This window comes from Balaenoptera acutorostrata, chromosome 3, assembly GCF_949987535.1.
Source record: "Balaenoptera acutorostrata chromosome 3, mBalAcu1.1, whole genome shotgun sequence".
NCBI classification, from domain to species: Eukaryota; Metazoa; Chordata; class Mammalia; order Artiodactyla; family Balaenopteridae; genus Balaenoptera; species Balaenoptera acutorostrata.
The window spans coordinates 82312510-82338060 of NC_080066.1; the positions used below are offsets into that span (position 1 = coordinate 82312510).

At 36.9% G+C, this 25551-nt stretch overlaps 2 protein-coding genes across 3 annotated transcripts in view; one reads left to right on the plus strand and one right to left on the minus strand.

Annotated features, from left to right (window-relative positions):
* Positions 1-25551, minus strand: part of UNC13C (unc-13 homolog C) — a 590366-nt gene that overhangs the window by 146620 nt on the left and 418195 nt on the right. The window lies entirely within an intron of this gene.
* LOC102998138 (protein phosphatase 1 regulatory subunit 14B-like) lies at positions 7798-10984 on the plus strand. Its single transcript, XM_057544539.1, has 2 exons — positions 7798-7825; positions 10437-10984. Exons 1-2 carry the CDS (start codon positions 7798-7800, stop codon positions 10970-10972), a joined length of 564 nt encoding a protein of 187 aa, XP_057400522.1. The 3' UTR covers positions 10973-10984.

Sequence of the window (25551 nt, forward strand, 5' to 3'; positions counted from 1 at the left end):
GGGCTCTCTTAAACATCCCTCTAAGTGTTTGACAGGCTGCTCTATCTCTAAGAGGTGATGATATGGAAGGTTTGGAAGGAATACCAAATAAAGAGTCAGCATTAGGGGGTCAATGCACATGATGATTTGTAAGATACTATGTGCTCACAAACCCCAAACCTTATCACTCAGAAACTGTGATTGTAAAAATAAATACGTATCACACTTTTACAGATAATACACACATATAAACATCTATCAAAGATAAGCATAAATGCATATTAACAATATACAGATGGAGATCATGGGCTCTTTTTCATATACTGAGAATGCCAATCCGTGTAAATAGAAGCAAAAAGAGAAAGGCAGAGAGAGAGGGGGAGGGGAGAAGAGAGAGAGAGGGAGAGAGAGAAAATAAGAATTACAATTTTCCATTTTAGAGCAGCTCTATAAAGGTTTTGTAATATTAGCACATCTTTGGAGGTGTGATATCATGTAAAATTCTGGCTGCCAAAGTAAGGTATTGTACTTACAAGGTAATAAAGCTTGGAGTGATAAAATAAAAATGAAAAAATAATGGACTATACATAATAATATGTTAGCAAAAAGTAATTTGGACCAATGTGAATCTTCCAGAGAAGGAAATCAGCAAACAAGAGAAAAGATTAGCCATAATAATCAATTATTGTAGTCAACTTTCTTAAGAATCAATGACAATGAAGGAAAAAGTATCATTAATTTTTGTAGGGTAAGAAAGAAGATACTGAAGTTTCTTTCATGAAACATTTCTGGTAACTAAGCCTTAGCAAAACACGAGGAAAAAAAAGCCAAGCAAAATTAGTAAAATATTGCCTTACTCCATGACCACTGAAACTGATGCTAGAAGCAGCTTTATACTTGTAGCTGGCAGTCCAACTCAAAATTAAAACAAGTATCTCAGCAGAATCCCAGAATGAATCAAGGCTCCCTGGTAAACTAAACCAGAAGTGATGTGAGGTCAGACATACTTCACAGCCATACACTCTGATATATCTGCTTAGAATTCTGGTGTAGATCTACAACCCACAAATCTAGACTGGTGGGTTTTGCATAAGACTGGTTATTTCCACTGGAACCAAAACCCCTTGAACCCCTTTCAGCATCATCCAAAACTTGAACTTCCTCTGTTTCTGGATAAGAAACCTGTTCACAAATGAGCTGTGCAATTCAATCACCCTTTTGACTTCAAATGTTTCTTTGCCAAAATTAAACAGTACAACACCAACATTTCCTCTATAATCTTCATCTACGACACAGACTGCTACATCTGTGAAGTGTTTTACAGGCAAGCCAGAGTGTGAAGCTGCTCTTCCATAATACTCAGAAGGAAGAGCATACCATTTTATATTAGACTTGGAAGAATTCTGCATGATTTGTCTGAGTCATAGACCTTGAAAATTCAGGAAGCGGTATGAAGTCAGGACCACATAATCTGGTGCTAGGAAACTAGAGATGGATAGTTATAAGGAAAAAAAATGGGATGAGACAGACTTCAGACTATACTACAAAGCTACAGTAATCAAGACAGTATGGTACTGGCACAAAAACAGAAATATAGATCAATGGAACAGGATAGAAAGCCCAGAGATAAACTCCTGCAGGTATGGTCACCTTATTTTTGATAAAGGAGGCAAGAATATACAATGGAGAAAAGACAGCCTCTTCAATAAGTGGTGCTGGGAAAACTGGACAGCTACATGTAAAAGAATGAAATTAGAACACTCCCTAACACCATACACAAAAATCAACTCAAAATGGATTAAAGACCTAAATGTAAGGCCAGACACTATCAAACTCTTAGAGGAAAATATAGGCAGAACACTCTATGACATCAATCACAGCAAGATCCTTTTTGACCCACCTCCTAGAGAAATGGAAATAAAAACAAAAATAAACAAATAGGACCTAATGAAACTTAAAAGCTTTTGCACAGCAGAGGAAACCATAAACAAGACAAAAAGACAGCCCTCAGAATGGGAGAAAATATTTGCAAAACAGGAAACTGACAAAGGATTAATGTCCAAATTTACAAGCAGCTTATGCAGCTCAATATCAAAAAACAGACAACCCAATCCAAAAATGGGTAGAAGTCTTAAATAGACATTTCTCCAGAGAAGATGTACAGATTGCCAACAAACAGATGAAAGGATGCTCAACATCACTAATCATTAGAGAAATGCAAATGAAAGCTACAATGAGGTATCCTCTCACACCAGTCAGAATGGCCATCATCAAAAAATCTACAAAAAGTAAATGATGGAGAGGGTGTGGAGAAAAGGAAAACCTCTTGCACTGTTGGTGGGAATGTCAATTGATACAGCCACTATGGAGATCAGTATGGAGGTTCCTTGAAAAACTAAAAACAGAACTACCATACAACCCAGCAATCCCACTACTGGGCATATACCCTGAGAAAACCATAATTCAAAAAGAGTCATGTACCACAATGTTCACTGCAGCTCTACTTACAATAGCCAGGACATGGAAGCACCCTAAGTGTCCATCGACAGATGAATGGATAAAGAAGATGTGGCACATATATACAATGGAATATTACTCAGCCATAAAAAGAAACGAAATTGAGTTATTTGTAGTGAGGTGGATGGACCTAGAGTCTGTCATACAGAGTGAAGTAAGTCAGAAAGAGAAAAACAAATACCATATGCTAACACATATATATGGAATCTAAAAAAAGAAAAAAGGTTGTGAAGAACCTAGGGGCAGGACAGGAATAAAGACACAGATGTAGAGAATGGACTTGAGGACACAGGGAGGGGGAAGGGTAAGCTGGGACGAAGTGAGAGAGTGGCATGGACATATATACACTACCAGATGTAAAACTGATAGCTAGTGGGAAGCAGCCACATAGCACAGGGAGATCAGCTCGGTGCTTTGTGACCACCTAGAGGGGCGGGATAGGGAGGGTAAGAGGGAGACATAAGAGGTAGGAGATATGGGCATATATGTATATGTATAGCTGATTCACTTTGTTATAAAGCAGAAACTAACACACCTTTGTAAAGCAATTATACTCCAATAACGATGTTTAAAAAATAATAATACAAAAATAATGGGATGAGATGTGAAATTATTTTTAAAAAGAGAGCTGGCCAACAGGCTGAAACATAATGGTAAAATACGGGCACCCAAAGAAGCTATTGGCATTAACTGACAAGCCATGGAGCAAGGATATAAAAAATAAGCAAAAACAAGCTTCACTTACATTGTACTTTTATACATAGGCCTAGCAGTCCTAGCAATAGAGGTAGTATACAGTATTTCCATGAAAGTTAGTACTTAGGACCAAAATGTGGATTTCATTCACTTGTGCAACATATCTACTGATTATCTACTATGAACCAGGTACTATGCTGCATACTGAAAGTACAACAAAGAAGAAAACAGAGCATTCCTGCAATTTTGGAATTTATAATATAGTGAGGAGAGGCAGACAATAAAAACCACTCAATATAATGCAAAGTAGTGTAAGTGTTCTGGAAAAATAAAATGCAGGGTAAGGGAGCAGATGAGCTGAGCATACATTTTTTTCAATAGGCCACTAAGGGAAGATCTCTAATGAGGCGACATGAAAGCAGAACTGAATGAAGTCAGAGAGCAAACCATGAAGCCTTCTTCTGGAAGAGCACTTCAGGTAGAAAACAGAGCAAGTGAAGTGGCCCTGGAGCCAAAGAGTGTCCTTGACAAGTTCAAGGAGATGCAAGGAAGCCAGTGTGGCTAAAGCAGAGTGAGTGAGTGAGAGTGGTGCGAGCTGATTTCAGAGAGAAGCCAGGGTCGGGTCACATAGGATCTTTATCTCTACGACTAGAGAGGAGAGATCCAATATAAGGAGAAAAAAAAAAAAAAAGTCAAACAAATGGAACAGAATCAATAATAAGATGCATAATTAAAGAGAACAATCTTTTAGTGGGAGAGAGAGGAAAGCAAGTATGAAGTTAAGAAATTCTCTACTAGTGAAGAGTTACTCACATCTAGGTACTAATGAATAGACACATCTGCCAAAATGTGTGAAAGACAAAATAAAGGAAAAAAATCTTTTAGGCTTATAAACAGAAAAGCAAGTATATAAAATTATTTAAAGCAGGCTGACCTGTGATCCTTCCATTCCCTAGAGGCTATGGGATAACTAAACAACATCTACAGAGTCGTGAGAGGAAAATTTGCAGTGGACCAAAGAATTTTATATACTGATTTGTTTTTGACATGAAGGCAAAGAACATACAGCTGAACTGGCTCTACTAATCAACATGCAAAGATATGGAGGGATTGGTTCCTTCTTTCATAAAGCATGTAGATAAACCATAAAAGTGATACATCTTATCATGAATCATTTTTCGTTACAGAAATAAATCTATTTACTAGACACAAGGAGTTCTTTTGTTCTAGCCTCTCTCCCCCTCAGGCCAGACTTGTACCAGATTCAGAAATCTAATTAAATAGGAAGTACAATTTTTATTAAAGGATAAAACAGCCACCATCTATGCCAAGAAAAATGACTGAATGAAAAGATCCAAAAGGTTATTATGGGTACCTCTGGATAACTCTTCTCCCCTATGTACTTGTATTTAAATAAGAATGATTTTTCATGTTTATTCTGGAAATGAAGATACATACTCACTGAAAAAAATTCAAACAATACAGAAAAGTTCAAAGAAAAATACCGATTACCATAAATCCCATGATTCACAGATATGTTGTTAAACTATGCCTGATTACCCTTCAGGATATCACTGTATGAATTTATGTATCTAAAATATATGTGTGCATTCGATTTGTATAAATGCTTTATGTTCTATAACCCACTCCTTTCACGCAACAGTTTTCCATGCCAATAAAATTAATGTCATCATTTAATATGGTTTTTAAAAACTATGCTTTGTGTATTCTTGGGCATACACTTCTACATATTTCTGTTATATTCTCCAGATCTGTCTGAGCTTAGAGAATAAAAGATCTTTTTATTACATCATACGACTTCATCAAGGGGGTTGATACACAAAAAATGAGTTTCAGATGGATTGTAGGTCTAAAATAGAAAGGTAAACAATAAAGCTTTTAGAAGAAAACATGAGATTATTTTCATAATCTTGGGTAGGCAAAGATTAATTAAAGAGGACAAAAACAGTACTACTAATAAAGGAGGTTATTGATAAATCACACTGTTTAAATTTAGAACCTCTATTTTTCAAAAGAAATCATTAAATGACATGTTAAAATGGCCATACTACCCAAAGCAATCTACAGGTTTAATACAATCCCTATCAAAATACCATGACATTTTTCACAGAACTAGAACAAATAATCCTAAATTCATATGAAACCACAAAAGACTCAGAATAGCCAAAGCAATCTTGAGAAAAAAAGAACAAAGCTGGAGGTATCACACTTTCAGATTTCAGAAGATACTACAAAACTACAGTAATCTAAACAGCCTGGTACTGGCACAAAAACAGACACACAGATCAGTGGAACAGGGTGCAAAGCCCAGAAATAAGCCCACACACCTATGGTCAATTAATCTACAACAAAGGAGGCAAGAATATATTATGGAGAAAGGACAGTCTCTTTAACAAGTGGTGCTGGGAAAACTGGACAGCTACATGTAAAACAGTGAGATTAGAACATTTCCTCACACCATAAAGAAAAATAAACTCAAAATGGATTTAAAAAATTAAAAAATAAAAACAAGCAAAAGGCAAACAAACAAAAATAAAGAAAATAAGTAGAATATTTCTATAAAAAGAAGAGAGAAACCATAAAGCTCCTAGAAGAGAACATAGGCGGAACACACTTTGACATAAATTGTAGCAATATTTTATTGGCTCTGTCTTCTAAGGCAAAAGAAATAAAAGCAAAGATACATAAATGGGACTTAAGTAAACTTAAAGCTTTTGCACAGCAAGGGGAACCACTGACAAAAATGAAAAAAAATCTACTGAATGGGAGAAAATATTTGCTAATGATATGACTAACAAGGGGTTGATATACAAAATATATAAAAAGCTCATACAACTCAACATCAAAACAAAACAACAACAAAAAAACACCAAACAACACAATCAAAAAATGGGTAGAAGACCTGAATAGACATTTTTCAAAGGAGACATACAAATAGCCAACAGGCACATGAAAAGCTGCTCAACTATGCTAATTATTATAGAAATGCAAATAAAAACAAGGTACCATGTCACAGCTGTCAGAATGGCTATCATCAAAAAGTCTACAAATAAAAAATGTTGGTGAGGATGTCGAGAAAAGGGAACCCTTGTACATTGTTGGTGGGAATGTAAATTAGTGCAGCCACTATGGAAAACAGTATGAAGGTTCCTCAAAAAACTAAAAGTAGAACTACCATATGATCCAGCAATCCCACTCCTGGGCATATATTCAGAAAAGATGAAAACTCTAATTCAGAAAGATACATGCACCCCATGTTCTTAGCAGCATTTTTACAATAGCCAAGACATAGAAGCAACCCAAGTGTCCATCAAAAGACAAACAGATAAAGAAGATGTGGTATATATATACAATATAATATTTCTCAGCTATAAAAAGAATGGAATTCTGCTATTTGCAGCAACATAGATGAACCTAGAAAATACTATGCTTAGTAAAATAAGTCACATACACGTGGAATCTAAAAAAATAACACAAGTGAATGTATATGCAAAACAGAAAAAGACTCACAAATTTAGAAAACAAACTAGTGGTTACCCAAAGGAAGAGGGAAGGGGGGAGAGGCATATCAGAGGTATGAGATTAAGAGATACAAACTACTATAAAATAGATAAGCAACAAGGATATATTGTATAGCACAGGGAATTATAGCCATTATCTTGTAATAACTTTTAATGAAGTATAATCTGTGAAAATACTGAATCACTAAGCTGCACACCTGAAACTAACATAATATTGTAAATCAACTATACATCAATAAAGAAAAGACATTATTAAGAGAGTAAAAAAGCAAGTCATAGACTGAGAAAATATTTGCAATACAAATATTCAACAAAAGGCTAATATCTACAATATATAAAGAGCTTAAGATTTTTAAGAAAATGTCAGAGAGCTCAATTAAAAAAATGGACAAAAGATTGAAAAGGTAGTTCACAAAAGAAATAGCCAAATGGCCAAAAACCTTATGAAAAAGTATTTCACTGTCTTAGTCATCGGGAAAGCAGAAATTAAACTACAATTTTAATTATCATTACACGCCTATCAAAATGGCTAGAATGAAAAAGACAGGCAATAGCAAGTTGTTAGAGATGTAGAGCAATTGGAACTTGTATACACTGTTGATGGGTGAGGTAGCTGGTATAATCACTTTGAAAAACTAGTTTGTAATATCTACTAAACTGAACATATGCATCTCTATGACTTAGGAAGTCCACTCCTTGGGTATATCCATGACAGATAAGTGTACATATATATCCACTGAAACGTGTACAAGAACATTCATAGCACCACTTTAATAGTCTAAAATTGGAAACTACCCAAATATACCTCAATAGTAAAATGAATAAATGAATAGTGGCATATTTGTACATTGGAACATAATACTGTAATGAGAATGAACAGACTATGTGGGTAATATCTCAAAAAAATAATGTTCAATGAAAGAAACCCAGCACAAAATAGAATGTATTCTATGGTTTGATGTAAATGAAGCTCCACAACAGGCAAAAGTGTTATATCGTGTTAGAAGTCAAAATAGTGAGTAACTTTATCAGAGGGATTAGGTAGTGACTGGAAAGGAACGTGATGGGGACTTCTGAGGTTCTGTTAACAGGTAAGTGCACTGTGTAAAACTCTATCCAGCTGGACACCTATTATTTGCACAATTTCTCTATGCATGCTATAGTTCAATAAAATGTGTATTCAGGAAAAATATACCTCATCCTTTAGGCAATGGTCATTGATTGAAGGTACTTCATGTACTGGAGGATTTATGAACATATAAATAACTTAACTCAATTCAACAAGTATTATTGATTGTTTGTGATGTGCAAGCTACATATTGTGCTATGGAAATACAAAAGAAGCCTAGGATATAATCCCCACATTTAAGCAAAAGTATAGAAAAACTCATGTCTTTGGGGTTAGATGGATGCAGTGGAGGAAAGATTTGAGACAGCAAGGGAGACAGAGACATGAATCTTTGTCTTGAATCCATCACTTACTGCCCTTGTCAACTTGGGCAAACCATTTTACTCCTAGAAGGCTCAGTTTCCTCTTGTGTAAAATGGGATTGTAACTCTATCCCCCTTTCAGGTTGTTTTGTGAAAAATCAGTGAGATAACACTGTATAAATATGCCATCACTGAAATATACTTTATAAATGGCAGTAGTTGTAACAATTAATTGTAGTTGTAACAAGAACTACCATATTAAAAGACTATTACAGTAACTTGGTTAAAAAGGATTAGACACAGAAAATGACATTGTTTAGACAATTTTTCATCTCTATTATCCAGAAATAGTGAATTGTACAATATGTTATTTTGATATAATGTAAAAATAACAGAAGGTGGGCTTCCCCGGTGGCGCGGTGTTTAAGAATCCGCCTGCCAATGCAGGAGACACAGGTTCGAGCCCTGGTCTGGGAAGATCCCACATGCCGCGGAGTGGCTAAGCCCGTGTGCCACAACTGCTGAGCCTGCGCTCTGGAGCCCGTGGGCCACAACTAATGAGCCTGCGTGCCTGGAGCCCGTGCTCTGCAGCAAGAGAAGCCACTGCAATAAGCCCACGCACCACAATGAAGAGTGGCCCCTGCTCGCCACAGCTAGAGAAAGCCCACACACAGCAACGAAGACCCAATTCAGCCAAAAATAAAAAATAAATAAAGTTTAAAAATTACAGAAAGTTGCAAGACTAGTACAATGATCTCCCATATATTCTTTACTCAGACTCAACAATGGTCAATATTTTGCCAAATTTGCATTATGTCTCTATTTCATATGAATTTAATATATATACACATACATATCTAGATGTATAAAAATATATAATTATTTTTATGAAATATGGTAAGGAAATATCCATTGATTTATATGTTCTTGAATGTTTATATGTATTGAATTTTGTCAAATGCTTTTTCAGCATCCATGGAGACTTATCATCTGCTTTTTCTTCTTATGCCTATTAATATGTTATATGATATTAGTGGATTTCCCAATAATAAACTAGCCTTTTATCTTAGTCTGTTTGGGCTGCTATAACCAAATGCCATAGACTAGGTGGCTTATAAGCAACAAACATTTATTTCTCACAGTTGTACATCTAGGAAGTCCAAGGTCAAGCCTCCAGCATGGTCATGTTCTGGTGGAGGCCCTTTCGGTCTTGCAGAATGTGACTTCTTTTATCTTCACAGTGTGGAAGGGGCTTGGGAGTTTTCTGGGGCTTTTTAAAAAAAGGTCCTAATCACTTTATGACTAGAGACCCTGAAGATATCTCCGTTATCTTTAAGATCCAATAATTTTACCAGGATCTGTTTCAAAGTTGACAATTCCAAGTTGATTTTCTAGTATTAAGTTGGCCTTGTCAATTTGTACCTGGAAGTCTTTTATTTCTATAAAATTTTCTTTTATTACAGTTTTAAACATAAATTCTATTGCTTTCTTTTGTTTTTCCTTCTCCAGGGACTCTACTTCCACATATTAGATTTTCTTTACCTATCTTCCTTCCATTTCAACAACTGTCTCTGACTCTCTTTACTTCTTTGGAAACTCCAATGACACATATAAGAAGTTATCACTTGCTAGTATGAATCCATGCTGACCTCTCACTCAGCTCGGGAGTCATACTAATGATTCCTTGTATTTTCTTATTAACTCTTACTCTATCAAGCTATAATGCTGAGACTCCCCCTTTTTTTTTAATCATGTTAACCCTAGTATTTATATCAGTGTTTGAAAAAAGTAGGAGCTCAAAAAACTTTGAATAAATGAATTGGAATTAATCATTCAAGGGCTAAAAGGATTGGCTAAATAACTATGGAGACCACTACATATAAATAATTATCTTCTGATGTATTCTTGGTGATTGAATATGTATATATATAGGATAATTCATAGTACAGTTCATTTGAAATCTGGGAATTTACCCTGTTTTCTTCACTGTCTCATTAGTTATCATTTATTTTTTTGGTTCATTTATTGCTTCTTTCAAGCTGAAGTACCTCACAGACTTATTCCAAAAGCAGATAACAATAGCATCAATACATATTGCATGACACTGAATGCTGCTACCAGATAAGTATTATCAATTTAATATACAGAAAAATTCTAGGGATTGGCGGGGAGGGGGCGGGGTGTGGCCAGACCAGGTCTGGGGGCTCCACATGCTGCATCTGCCCCCAGGCGTGCCCGCCGCTGCTGCCCTTGCTGCGGAGCCATGAGGAGCCCTGTGGAGCCGAGCTCACGAGCTAACCCGAGCCAGTGGCTTGGAGCCAGCCAACAGGCGTCCCAGAGGTGGCAGCGCAGGGAGGGGCCTGACGCACATACTTGGCCCCACGGGGGGTACGGCGTTGGTGGCTCCGGCCCCTGGACGAGGGACTGGTGGCCCAGGACCCTGCGTCTACTTTCAGAGCCGCCCTGGGGCTGCAGGTGAGGGCCCAGGTGGCATAGACGATGAGGGACCAGTGAGGCGCCAAGGGAAGGTCACAATCAAGTACAACCTCAAGGAGCTACAGAAGCGCCTCAACCTGGAGAAGTGGATCCTGGAGCAGCTCACTCACCTCTACAACTGCCAGGAAGAGGAGATCCTGGAGCTGGAGATTGATGTGGATGAACTCCTGGACATGGAGAGTGATGACACCCAAGCTGCCAGGGTCAAGGACCTGCTGGTTGACTGTTACAAACCCACTGAGGCCTTCATCTCTGGCCTGCTGAGCAAGATCCGGGGCATGCAGAAGCTGAGCACACCCCAGAAGAAGTAAGCGTCCTCAACCCAGGTGAATGATGGCTCCCACAGGACAACTGCTGACCCCCAACCTCGCAGCAACAGCAATACCAGGGGAGCCCTGTGGCCAGGCCTGGTGCCATGAGCGGGGCTCCCCATGCTCCTGGCCCAGGGCTCTCTTCCTTGCCCCCTCAGTTTTCCATTTTGGGGGTTTTATTATTATTAAACTGATGGGACTTTTTGTGCTTTTATATTGACTGTGGTGCAGGCCCTTTAACAGAGCTAGGATATGCCATTGGTGCAGTTTAAAAAAAAAAATTCTACTGTATATATAGCAAATCAGCTTCCATTATCCTTGGAGCCAGACAATAAATGAAAATTTTAGTGAAGCATGTTATTAGAGAAGTTTTAAGATATAGAGAAAATCAATGTGTGAAGACCTCTGAAATTGTTTATCCTTTAAAAGCACTCCATTTGTGAGTTCTTAATACCTTTTCATCAGTCAGGAAAATAGTGAATAAAGTTGCACTTCTCTTAGTGTTATATTAATTTAACTCTCATTTTCTACCAAAAAATCCAACAAATTTAGCTGAAGCAGTACTGCCTATATATGTGTGGGGTTGCTGTTGAGAACCTAAGCTATTCAAATGAAGTCAAGTAAAAGGTTTTTAAACTTAAGATCTGTCTTTTTCCATGTACTAACTACAGCCACTATAAACTTTAAAAAAATATTTAACTCATATACAATACTTTTTGGTCCTTTAGAAGAATCAATTAAATCCAAATAAACAATATATCAATCTGATGCTTCATCTACACAGCCAATTGATTACTAAATATATACTAATTGTAATGTTTATTTTTAAGAATGGGAAGATTTATTAATACTTCACTAAAATATCAATATAAAATAATTGGACCTGCCTCTGCAGCAGACCCTCCAACACTAACACAGAATAGGCCTTTGTTTCCCCTGGCTGCTTTCACTAAGGCATGACCCACAGGAGTCTCCTCTGAATGTCCAGAGAAAGCCTCATCCACCAGAGGGCAGACAGCAGAAGCAAAAAGAACTACAATCCTGCAGCCTGTGGAAAGAAAACCACATTCACAGAAAGAGAGACAAAATGAAAAGGCAGAGGACTATGTACCAGATGAAGGGACAAGATAAAACACCAGAAAAACAACTAAATGAAGTGGAGATAGGCAACCTTCCAGAAAGAGAATTCAGAATGATGATAATGAAGATGATCCAGGACCTTGGAAAAAAAAATGGAGGCAAAGATCAAGAAGATGCAAGAAATGTTTAACAAAGACCTAGAAGAATTAAAGAACAAACAGAGATGAACAATAGAATAACTGAAATGGAAAATACACTAGAAGGAATCAATAGCAGAATAACTGAGGCAGAAGAATGGATAAGTGACCTGGAAGACAGAATGGTGGAAATCACTAGCATAGAACAGAATAAAGAAAAAAGAATGAAAAGAAATGAAGACACCCTAAGAGACCTCTGCGACAACATTAAACGAACCAACATTTGCATCATAGGGGTCCCGGAAGGAGAAGAGAGAAAGGACCTGCTAAAATATTTGAAGAGATTATAGTCGAAAACTTCCCTAACATGGGAAAGGAAACAGCCACCCAAGTCAAGGAAGGGCAGAGTCCCAGCCAGGATAAACCCAAGGAGAAACATGCCGAGACACACAGTAATCAAACTGACAAGAATTACAGACAAAGTAAAATTATTAAAAGCGAAAAGGGAACAACAACAAACAACATACAAGGGAACTTCCATAAGTTAACAGCTGATTTCTCAGCAGAAACTCTACAAGCCAGAAGGGAGTGGCACGATATACTTAAAGTGATGAAAGGGAAGAATCTACAACCAAGATTACTCTACCCAGCAAGGATCCCATTCAGATTCAATGGAGAAGTCAAAAGCTTTACAGACAAGCAAAGCTAAGAGATTTCAGCACCACCAAACCAGCTCTACAACAAATGCTAAAGGAACTTCTCTAAATGGGAAACACAAGAGAACAAAAGGACCTACAAAAACAAACCCGAAACAATTAAGAAAATGGTAATAGGAACACACATATTGATAATTAACTTAAATGTGAATGGACTAAATGCTCCAACCAAAAGACACAGGCTCACTGAATGGATACAAAATCAAGACCCATACATATGTTGTCTACAAGAGACCCACTTTAGACCTATGGACACATACAGACTGAAAGTGAGGGGATGGAAAAAGATATTCCATGAAAACGGAAAGCAAAAGTAAGCTGGAGTAGCAATATTCATTATCAGATACAATAGACCTTAAAATAAAGAATGTTACAAGAGACAAGGAAGAACACTCCATAATGATCAAGGGATTAATCCATAAAGAAGATACAATAATTATAAATATATATGCACCCAACATAGGAGCAGCTCATTACATAAGACAACTGCTAACAGCTATAAAAGAGGAAATCGACAGTAACACAATAACAGTGGGGGACTTTAACACCTCACTTACACCAATGGACAGATCATCCAGACAGAAAATTAATAAGGAAACACAAGCTTTAAATGATACAATAGACCAGATAGATTTAATTGATATTTATAGGACATTCCATCTGAAAACAGCAGATTACACTTTCTTCTCAAGTGCACAAGGAACAGTCTCCAGGACAGATCACATATTGAGTCACAAATCAAGCCTTGGTAAATTTAAGAAAACTGAAATCATATCAAGCATCTTTTCTGACCAAAACACTATGAGATTAGAAATATATTACAGGGAAAAGAAAGCGTGAAAAACATAAACACATACAGGCTAAACAATATGTTACTAAATAACTAAGAGATCACTGAAGAAATCAAAGAGGAAATCAAAAAATACCAAGAAACAAATGACAATGAAAACATGATGATCCAAAACCTATGGGATGCAGCAAAAGCAGTTCTAAGAGGGAAGTTTATAGCAATACAATCCTACCTCAAGAAACAAGAAAAATCTCAAATAAGCAATCTAACCTTACACCTAAAGGAGATAGAGAAAGAAGAAAAAACAAAACGCAAAGTTAGTAGAAGGAAAGAAATCATAAAGAACAGAGCAGAAATAAATGAAATAGAAACAAAGAAAACAATAGCAAAGGTGAATAAAATTAAAAGCTGCTTCTTTGAGAAGATAAACAAAATTGATAAACCTTTAGCCAGACTCATCAAGAAAAAGATGGAGAGACTAAAATCAATAAAATTAGAAAGGAAAAAAGGAGACGTTACAATGGACACTGCAGAAAAAAGCATCATAAGAGACTACTACAAGCAACTCTATGCCAATAAAATGGACAACCTGGAAGAAATGGACAAATTCTTAGAAAGGTATAACCTTCCAAGACTGAACCAGGAAGAAACAGAAAATATGAACAGACCAATCACTAGTAATGAAATTGGAACTGTGATTAAAAATCTTCCAAAAAACAGAAGTCCAGGACCAGATGGCTTCACAGGTGAATTCTATCAAACGTTTAGAGAAGAGCTAACACCCATCCTTCTCAAACTTTTCCAAAAAATTGCAGAGGAAGGAACACTCCCAAACTCATTCTATGAGGCCACCAGACACCAAAACCAGACAAAGATACTAAAAAAAAAGAAAATTACAGACCCCTATCACTGGTAAATATAGATGCAAAAATCCTCAACAAAATACTAGCAAACAGAATCTAACAAACATTAAAAGGATCATACACCATGATCAAGTGGGATTTATCCAAGGGATGCAAGGATTCTTCAGTATATGCAAATCAATCAATGTGATAAACCATATTAACAAACTGAAGAATAAATCCATATGATCATCTCAATAGATGCAGAAAAGACTTTTGACAAAATTCAACACCCATTTATGATGAAAACTCTGCAGAAAGTGGGCATAGAGGGAACCTACCTAAAATAATAAAGTCCATATACAACAAACCCACAGCAAACATCATTCTCAATGGTGAAAAACTGAAAGCATCCCTCTAAGATCAGGAACAAGACAAGGATGTCCACTCTCACCACTATTACTCAACATAGTTTTGGAAGTCCTAGCCACAGCACTCAGAGAAGAAAAATAAATATAAGGAATACAAATTGGAAAAGAAGAGGTAAAACTGTCACTGTTTGCAGATGACATGACAGTATACATAGAGAATCCTAAAGACGCTACCAGAAAACTACTAGAGCTAATCAATGAATTTGGTAAAGTAGCAGGATACAAAATTAATGCACAGAACTCTCCTGTATTCCTATACACTAATGATGAAAAATCTGAAAGAGAAATTAAGGAAACACTCCCATTTACCATTTCAACAAAAAGAATAAAATACCTAGGAATAAACCTACCTAAGAAGACAAAAGACCTGTGTGCAGAAAACTATAAGACACTGATGAAAGAAATTAAAGATGATACCGACAGATGGAGAGTTATACCATGTTCTTGGATTGGAAGAATCAATATTGTGAAAATGACTATACTACACAAAGCAATCTACAGATTCAATGCAATCCCTATCAAATTACCAATGGCATTTTTTATGGAACTAGAACAAAAAATCTTAAAATTTGTATGGAGACACAAAAGACCCCGAATAGCCAAAGCAGTCTTGAGGGAAAAAAACGGAGCTTGAGCAACCAGACTCCCTGACTTCGGAGTATACTACAAAGCTACAGTAATCAAGACAATATGGTACTGGCACAAAAATAGAAACATAGATCAATGGAACAAGATAGAAAGCCCAGAGATAAACCCACGCACCTGTGGTCAACTAATCTATGACAAAGGAGGCAAGGATATACAATGGAGAAAAGACAGCCTCTTCAATATGTGGTGCTGGGAAAACTGGACAGCTACATGTAAAAGAGTGAAATTAGAACACTCCCTAATACCATACACAAAAATAAACTCAAAGTGGATTAAACACCTTAATGTAAGGCCAGACACTATAAAACTCTTAGAGGAAAACATAGAAAGAACACTCTTTGACATAAATCACAGCAAGATCTTTTTTGACCCACCTCCTAGAGAAATGGAAATAAAAACAAAAATAAACAAATGGGACCTAATGAAACTTAAAAGCTTTTGTAGAGCAAAGGAAACTATAAACAAGACGAAAAGACAACCCTCAGAATGGGAGAAAATATTTGCAAATGAATCAACGGACAAAGGATTAATCTGCAAAATATATAAACAGCTCATGCAGCTTAATATTAAAAAAACAAACAACCCAATCAAAAAATGGGCAGAAGATCTAAATGGACATTTCTCCAACGAAGCAATACAAATGGCCAAGAGGCACATTAAATACAAGTCAAAGCTACAATGAGGTATCACCTCACACCAGTTAGAATTGGCATGATTAGAAAATCTACAAGAACAAATGCTGGAGAGGGCGTGGAGAAAAGGGAACCCTCTTGCACTGTTGGTGGGAATGTAAATTGATACAGCCACTATGGAGAACAGTATGGAGGTTCCTTAAAAAACTAAAAATAGAACTACCATATGACCCAGCAATCCCACTGATGGGCATATACCCAGAGAAAACCATAATTCAAAAAGACACATTCACCCCAATGTTCATTCCAGCACTATTTACAATAGTCAGGCCATGGAAGCTACCTAAATGCTTATCGACAGATGAATGGATAAAGATGTGGTACACATATACAATGGAATATTACTTAGCCATAAAAAGGAATGAAATTGGGTCATTTGTAGAGATGTGGATGGACCTAGAGACTGTCATACAAAGTGACGTCAGAGAGAGAAAAACAAATTTCCAAATATTGTATATTAACACATACATGTGGAATCTAGAAAAATGGTACAGATGAACCAGTTTGCAAGGCAGAAATAGAGACACAGATGCAGAGAACAAATGTATGGAGAGCAAGGGGGGAAAGCCAGGGTGGGGGGCGTGTAGTGGGATGAATTGGGAGATTGGGATTGACATATATACACTAATATTTACAAAATAGGTAACTAATAAAAAAAATATTTGGAAAGCACTTGCAAGGCAGTTTATATCTCAGAGGAAATTTCTCTATTCCAGGAAGATTTCTTTCAAGTAGCTAATAAAAAGTGAACACATCAGCAGAAAAATGGTCAAACTCATGAATGGAAAAGGAAATACAAATGACTAGACAGGAAAAGATGATCAATTGTACTTGTTAGAAAAGGAAAATCCAATCCCAAGGTAATTTCACCCAGGAGATTGATAACAATTAAGCATATTGATAATACCTGGTATTGGTAAGCTGTGGAGAAGCAGACACTTTCAAAACCATTAACAGAAATCTTTAATGATACAACCTTACTGGAAATTACTATCAATACTGGATTTACATTTCTTAGCCCACTGCTTTTTTCTCTTCGCAATCACTGCTGTCTTCATTTTTTGTGACCTTGATAACTATGTAGATGACCTAGTTAGTGTCTTGGTTCTCAGCTCTGAGCTCCACTCTCCCTTGGGTTTGCCCTCTCTCCCACAACAGCCATCCCTTTCTATGGTCTGACCTTAGATCATGTCGGTACCAACAAGGGCACTCCCTCCAAATCTCAACTTTAAGCATTCTGCTCTTTGAAAGGCATCGTGCTCTTTGACTACTACCTTACCTTGCTCCCTCTTATATCCACTGAGACCCACATTTTCTCTCTAAATGACCTCATTCATAACTTTACTTTCTCTTTAACTACCTGAGAGTGTACGGTCCATGACTATAATCTATTTTTTTATATATACCCTCAAATACTTGGCCTGTCTCTTTGTCATACTCTCCTGGCCAAGGACAAACCTGTGTAAATCCAATTCCTTATCTCTTCTGTGTCTGTATCCTAGTGTCTCAACAGGACTGGAAAAAACATCACCATGCTGGCTGTTGTTATCTAAAATAATGGCCACAAATGTCAAAAGGGCCCTCCATATGGACAGCCGTCTCCACAGTTCACTAAGCACTTGGTCCCTATGCTCTGAGAGTATTATTTTATATTTCTGTTCTTCTCTTTCCACAAACATCCAAGAACCCTTGTCCTCTCTTCACTCTTAGCGGATCACTGAGATTCCACTACCACATTTACCATTCTGCCTCCTAAAGCCACGTACTTTTCCTCTCCTCTTGCTACTATGACTGAACTACCTCTACTACTACCTAAAGCTAAGCAGTTCATTTGTGTACTGAATAATAACCAACTTCTCCCACTCAAAGACTTGGCTGTTGCAATCATGTGCTATCTCTTCTGCATCACACATTTTTCCTCTGTGCAACTGAATTATTCCCATAACCACAAAAACATATGACATATTTCTATTATAAAATGGATTTTTAACACTAAAATGAAGACCAAAGGGATCAAAGAATTAACATACATACAGAAATCAAATTAGAAATTAACAACATATTTTGCTGGATAACATTGAAACTAAAAGAAACCATAAAGATAGATCATATTTTATAAAAACCCCTTACAACAAAAATAATGCAATTTAAATGGAAACCATCCTGAAAAAAATATATGCAGCAATAGTTTTAAAAATTAAAAGCTATATTGTACAAAGAAGCCACAGAGATTAAAAATTAAAATAGTATTCATTGAATTAAAGACCAATATTTAAAGGGCAGGGACATGAATAAAAAAAAAACACACAAGTGAAATTAGTCAACAAACATATGAAAAAATGTTCAATTCCTTAGTTATGAAAGAAATTCAAAGTATAAACACATAACGAGGTACCACTTTATTAAAACAGCAAGCTTAAAGTCTTTCCAATATTCTATTCTGTCGAAGGTGGGCTGAAATAAGCATACCCATCCCCTGGCGACAGTGCACACTGTTGAAAACTTCAGTACATGATTTGGTAACACATTTCAAGAAATATACACGGTATTAATCATAGTGTTGATATTCAATGATTCTACTGGAAATTTGCCCCAAGGATGTAAACAAAATGAGGAAAAAGCATAATACAAGAACATTTTCATTGTAGCATTATTCATTGTAATTTAAAGAATGCTATTAACCTGATTATCCAAAAATAGAGGGTTGGTTAAAAAGCTGAGGTTTACAGATGTGGTGAAATATTATGTAACTACTGAAAATATTCTGAAACTCTATCAATATGCCAAAATTCATAAAACATTAAAAAATACAGAAGTGCATTTATGCTATTATTACAATTATACAAAGTTCTGTGTGCATATGTAGCAGTAGAAAATGGAGAAGAAGGATCATGGCTAACTTAAAAATCTATTTCTGTTATGATTACTGAACAATAAAACATAAGTTAAATAAATTCAAAATTATCAACAAAGGAACCATTTTTCTTGCATCATGAAGCAGAGAATTATTGTTTCTATTTTATATTTTAATTCAAGCTTTAGATTACCCAGTCTAATGAAAACTGGTAAAGGCACTGGCTTCTGACTGCTCCTTTTGGAATAGTAATATACGTACACATAAATGGCATTCATGAAGAACTGAGCAGCTATTCAATGCAAAGACATTGGACATAATATTGTTATTAATGGAATCTTACCAACATGTTTTATATTTAGAACAATTCCATGTAGAAGAGAGGGAGAGGGAGAGAGGAAGGATGAGAGAGGGAGGGAAGAAGAGACAGAGGGGGAGAGAGGGAGAGAGAATTTTAGACAGACCTTATGCAGCAGGAGAGAGGCAATTTGAGAAGCTTGGCATCTAGGAAGGAATCCATAGGGAAAATGATCTTGTCTTGTACTAGTGAAGTTGTGAGTGGGTTTGAGAAGAAGGGAGAAAAGAGGAGGACACTTAAAAGTGAGAACTGTTGGAGCTCTGACCCTGCAGAGGAGGAGTAAGGAAGAGTGGAGCACTTAGTCTGATCTGAGGATGTGAGTAGGGTTCCTGGGCTCAGAGTGAGGCTGTCAAGTACAGTAGAGGAAGAACAGTTTTGGAAACACGATGAATTCTTGATTTGACTTTGGGATTCTAGAGATATTTCTCCACCACCAACCCTCTAGAGAGGCTAATTGTAAGTCACAGATGCATAGATCAAAGCAGTTCAAAAGACAGAGAAACTGTACCTAAATACAAATGTGGATCGTGGATCCACGTGGATCCATGTGGATCGTGGATCATGGACCCACGTGGATCATGTGCCTTTAAGGCAAGGGTATATGCATTAAGATATATTCTACTTAGCATTTTAGAATTGAGAAGATTCTGAGTATATGAATCCAGGAATTCACTCAGAAAGAGGATGCCTCATGTTGACTAGGGTAGAGGGGTGAGCCATACTTAAATCTACGTTTAAAAAATGTGCATGCTTATAATCGGTGAGCACAAAGCCTTGGAAAAAAGGGAACTGAAGGTTTACAATACAACTCTTTTGTAGACACAGCATTTTCTACTAGAAGAAAAGCCAGCAGATGGGCATCTTTATATTGTGATCCCCTTTCCATCCATATTTTAGTAGAAGAATCAGGGCCATTAGGAGACACTCATAGGAAAATCAATTGAATTTGTAAGGATTTAATCACAAACTTTATGTAGCTTAGAATTTACTGTAGGATCATAGCTGCTGGTTCAGTAATCTGACCTGAAAATCTCACCTGGTCTGGGCCAAAAATGTGGCCCTTTTTCTTCTTTTTGCTGAGAAAACCTATAGGCTTTCCTTACGTGTAAACCCCATCATATACTTTGTTTAGGAACTAAGCTGATGATTGCTTGGGATCTATTTACCTTATTTCTACTTATAAACACACTCACCCCTGCTAACTAGACAAATTTCTGAGTTTTAGATAGTCAAAGAACATAAGATAAAAGATGTAAGGACACAGGAGTAATTACTTTCATTGTATAGTCAAAGAACATAAGATAAAAGATGTAAGGACATAGGAGTAGTTACTTTCATTGTATACCCAAATTGTAGCAATACTTAAACGTAGTCAAAAACCATTTTTAATTTCATGGGTTTCAAGTGATGATTTTAATCATTATCCTATAAATGTATAGTACAAACTATACTGGACAGATTCTGGAGAAGGTGGTTTACACACCTCAGCTGTGTCCTAACCACCTGTGTGACCTTGAGCAATCATTTGATGTTCCTTGTTACCAGTGTTCTTGTTTACAACTGGACAGAGTTGGACTAACTGACCTCCCTCTGATAGGTCTTAAAGTCCAACTCGCCTGATTCTCCTCATAAAAGATTCCCTATCATTCAACTTCCTCCATGGCCTGACTTCTGGGAAAATGGCCCAACTCTGAAGACGTAACATATGGGAGCCCGGAAAATAAACAAACTATATGGATCTGGGGAAGGGAAGGGCTGTAACGTGAACAATCAAATCAATCATAAATGAGACTCAGATTTTTATGATAAAAATATCAAATGTTTGAGTATTAAAACTTTTATAAATTTTGGAGCATCTGTTGACTGAGTTTCTTTGCAGCTTATGTAATAGATGCAGCAACAATATTTAGCTGCTGTTGAATATGTATGTCAAGCTTGCCAGCTGGAAATTATTTCGTGACTAAAATATCACACATAGAATCAAAGAGCTAAAGATGGACATGCATTTCCTCTTTTGGAACCTTCTGGGGACTTTCCAACATAGAAAATAGTTGAGCCTCAGTGGTAACTATTGAGAGCAATTATTCAAAAAGAAACTCATTTTACCATGGGGAAGAAGCATGTTTGTTACCATACACACCAAACTGGTGAACACATCCACACATAAGCCAAATACTCTCACTGCAGGCAGCCAACAGAGAAATGTAAATTCTAAATTTCACAAGCTATAGACTTATAGGGTTAGTAATGATATTTAAAATCAGTAGTTGAAAAGATTTTGCAATACATTTACTGGTTTTAAAATTTTTCATTATAACAGGTCTTTCCATCCCTTTTCAACTGGTTAACTCCCGCCTGTTCTTGAGATGTCAGCTGGAAAATAACTTCCTTAGGGAATACTTTTCTGAATTGCCTGACAAAATAAAATGTTCCTCTCAGCTGTTCTAATAGCACAATATACTTATCTTTTACAGCGGATATCACAGTTACTTTTACCTAAATAAGCATGAATATTTGAACAATACCTGTCTTCTTGACAAGACTCGTGCTCCATAAGGGCAGAGATTCTCTCTTTTTGGTCCCAAGTACCTACCAGAGTGCCTGACACAGAATAGACATTTAAATATTAGCTCACTAACAAGGATGTATTGTACAACACAAGGAATATAGCCAGTATTATGTAGTAACTATTAATGGAATATAACCTTTAAAATTTGTGAATCACTATGTTGTATACCTGTAACTTGTATCATAGTGTACATCAACTATACCTCAATTAAAAAATAAATTAATATTAGCTTATTTAGTGGTCAAATAAATGAGTAACTTTTTTTGTGGATGTAAGGAATGCAACTAAATAAAAATTATAGGTCAATTCACATCTTAAAAATATTTTTGCAGTTAGCCTTCCTTTAATGATCTTACCAAATGACTATTTCGTACTTCCTGGGATTATGGATATGGAGTCCACATAATCTGGATTCTCTAAGACTGTTCCAGTTTCAAATATGTTGTTCCACTTTATATGGAAATACTCTCTTACTTGTCAGACTACGTGTCCTGTTACTTTGTTAAGAAGAAATTGTAAGTGTAACTACAGGATATTCTGAATTCCAGAAAATGCTACTTTACTAGAGAAAGTAATTTGCATAATATAAAACCAACAGTCTTCAAAACTACTTTCTCAGCTGAGATCAATTCATATTCTATAGATTGCAGCACATATTTTTTTTTTTAATTAATTAATTTATTTTTTATTTATTTATGGCTGTGTTGGGTCCTCGTCTCTGCGCGAGGGCTTTCTCCAGTTGCGGCGAGCGGGGGCCACTCTTCATCGCGGTGCGCGGGCCTCTCACTATCACGGCCTCTCTTGTTGCGGACCACAGGCTCCAGACGCGCAGGCTCAGTAGTTGTGGCTCACGGGCCCAGTTGCTCCGCGGCATGTGGGATCTTCCCAGACCAGGGCTCGAACCAGTGTCCCCTGCATTGGCAGGCAGATTCTCAACCACTGCGCCACCAGGGAAGCCCTGCAGCACATATTTTAAATAGATCTGTTTTCCAGAATGTGGATCTTACAAGAATGGTGAGACAATAAAAATTCATTTCATCAAACTTTGAAGTTTAAATAAAAGAGTTTAAAATAAATAACGCCAGATGGATGTATATTAGTGGCACATCCTGACAAAATATGATAATGCATACTTGACACTCTATTAGATATTCTAAATATTCAAACATTACAGAAAGAGGAAGTAGTTCTAGGTAAATTCTGAGAACCTGTATAAAGAGAGAGGACAAATATTGGAAAAGTATTGTGACTCAGAGAAGTAAAATTGGTAGAGGCGGCCTTTCAATACAGTTATACAATATTCAAGGAGATGTGAAATTTTAAAATTTTAATTGTGTATTCTGGGAAATTTGCTCATGTTATAAAGCTGAATGGAATCAGCTTTACACATTACTTTTCTTGAATATGTGATTTAACGAAACCACACAGTCACCAAAATAAATCCCCAAATCTGATACTCTCTTTGCAATAATTACTCCTCCCTGAGTAGTGGGTTAAGAAATCACTTTGGGGCTTCCCTGGTGGCGCAGTGGTTGAGAATCTGCCTGCTAATGCAGGGGACACGGGTTCGAGCCCTGGTCTGGGAAGATCCCACATGCCGCGGAGCAGCTGGGCCCGTGAGCCACAATTGCTGAGCCTGCGCGTCTGGAGCCTGTGCCCCGCGACGGGAGGGGCCGCGATAGAGAAAGGCCCGCGCACCGCGATGAAGAGCGGTCCCCGCACCGCGATGAAGAGTGGCCCCCGCTTGCCACAACTGGAGAAAGCCCTCGCACGAACCGAAGACCCAACACAGCCAAAAATAAATAAATAAATAAATAAATAAGAAAATCCTTAAAAAAAAAAAAAAAAAAGAAATCACTTTGTTTGCAAGGGCAATGAGAAGCAAAAAAATATTGCTGTTATTGCTTTGGGTGTTATCATCTCCTGTCCAGATTTTCTCTAAAGAGAGTTTGCAGCATGCTTCATGCTATGTGAAACTCCCCATGGAAAGACCTGGATCACTAAGTAGGCAAAATCTGTCCAAACCCACGCACCAACTGTTCTCTCAGTTACACTAGCTATTGAATATAGCTGCCAAGTTCCAGAATCTCTCTGTGGAATAAGCGAATGAAAGACCTCCATTACCCTGCAGGCTCATTCTGCTTCTTGAAATTCCTGAGATAGTATTTAGTGTAGTTATCAATCTCACGGGCTCAGTCTTCCATGGAGTGCAAAGAAAATGTGATTTCAATTCCCATACAAACAGTTGTATTCAGTTAGTGCAAATTTAAGCAAGATAACCCCTTCAAAAGGAATGGCGTATGAAATATGACTTGACAAGTCATTTAACCTCTGTGTACCTCAATTTCTATTAGTATTTAACACTGATTTATCTCATAGTATACTGACAAGTTTAATAGGCTAATGATCAAGTAGCGCATTTAAAAATGTTTAAACTTATACATGAAAGGCAGAATTCAACATGAAATGAGCATGCAAAGACTAATAAATACAATTTTAAGATTTCTATATATTTTATCCCAACTCATCTAAAAACTTTGAAAGCTTATTCCATTTGGGTTTGGCTACCAAGAACTAACCAAAATATTTAAGATATCATAATTTGAAGAGTTTAAAACTAAATGTAATAATTCTTTATCACCCTAAGTGGAATAAGAGTTGGTAAATCATAACTTTAAAGGGTAGAGTGCACGTAGGTTATTTTTCCTTATTCACAAAAAAAGTGAATATAGAATCTGAGACTACCACTCATCAAGTATTTCAACTCACTATTAAAGACTGTTTTATGGTTAAATTAAAGATATGCTTGAGTATGAAGCATGCTCTGAAAAATGAAATGATAGTCAATTATACATTTGTTCATAGGTTGATACTCTCAAATTGCCTAATTATTTTTGGTAATAAAGTATTTTGGTGACAAGTGTGCATTTCAGTATATCATATGCCTTCGTTTAACTGTAAAAGATAAAATACCATTAAAATTCAATTTTTATTATCTAAATAAAATTTCTTACATTTTATCCACAACTATATTACTCTTCAGTTTCTGATACTTACTTTTAAGTGACATGACATATTTCTCCTTAGGCAAATAGAAGCAGATTAAAGGAATAGCAAAATGGCAATGCTACCATTACACTGACTTCAAAGTTTCAATATCAATTTCCCAAACAGATAAAGAATAAGAATTAGTAGATGAGGGCTTCCCTGGTGGCGCAGTGGTTAAGAATCCGCCTGCCAACGCAGGGGACTCGGGTTTGAGCCCTGGTCTGGGAAGATCCCACATGCGGCCGAGCAACTAAGCCCGTGCACCACAACTACTGAGCCTGCGCTCTAGAGCCCACGAGCCACAGTTACTGAGCCCACGTGCCACAACTACTGAAGCCCGAATGCCTAGAGCCCGTGCTCTGCAACAAGAGAAGCCACCGCAGTGAGAAGCCTGCGCACTGCAACGAAGACCCA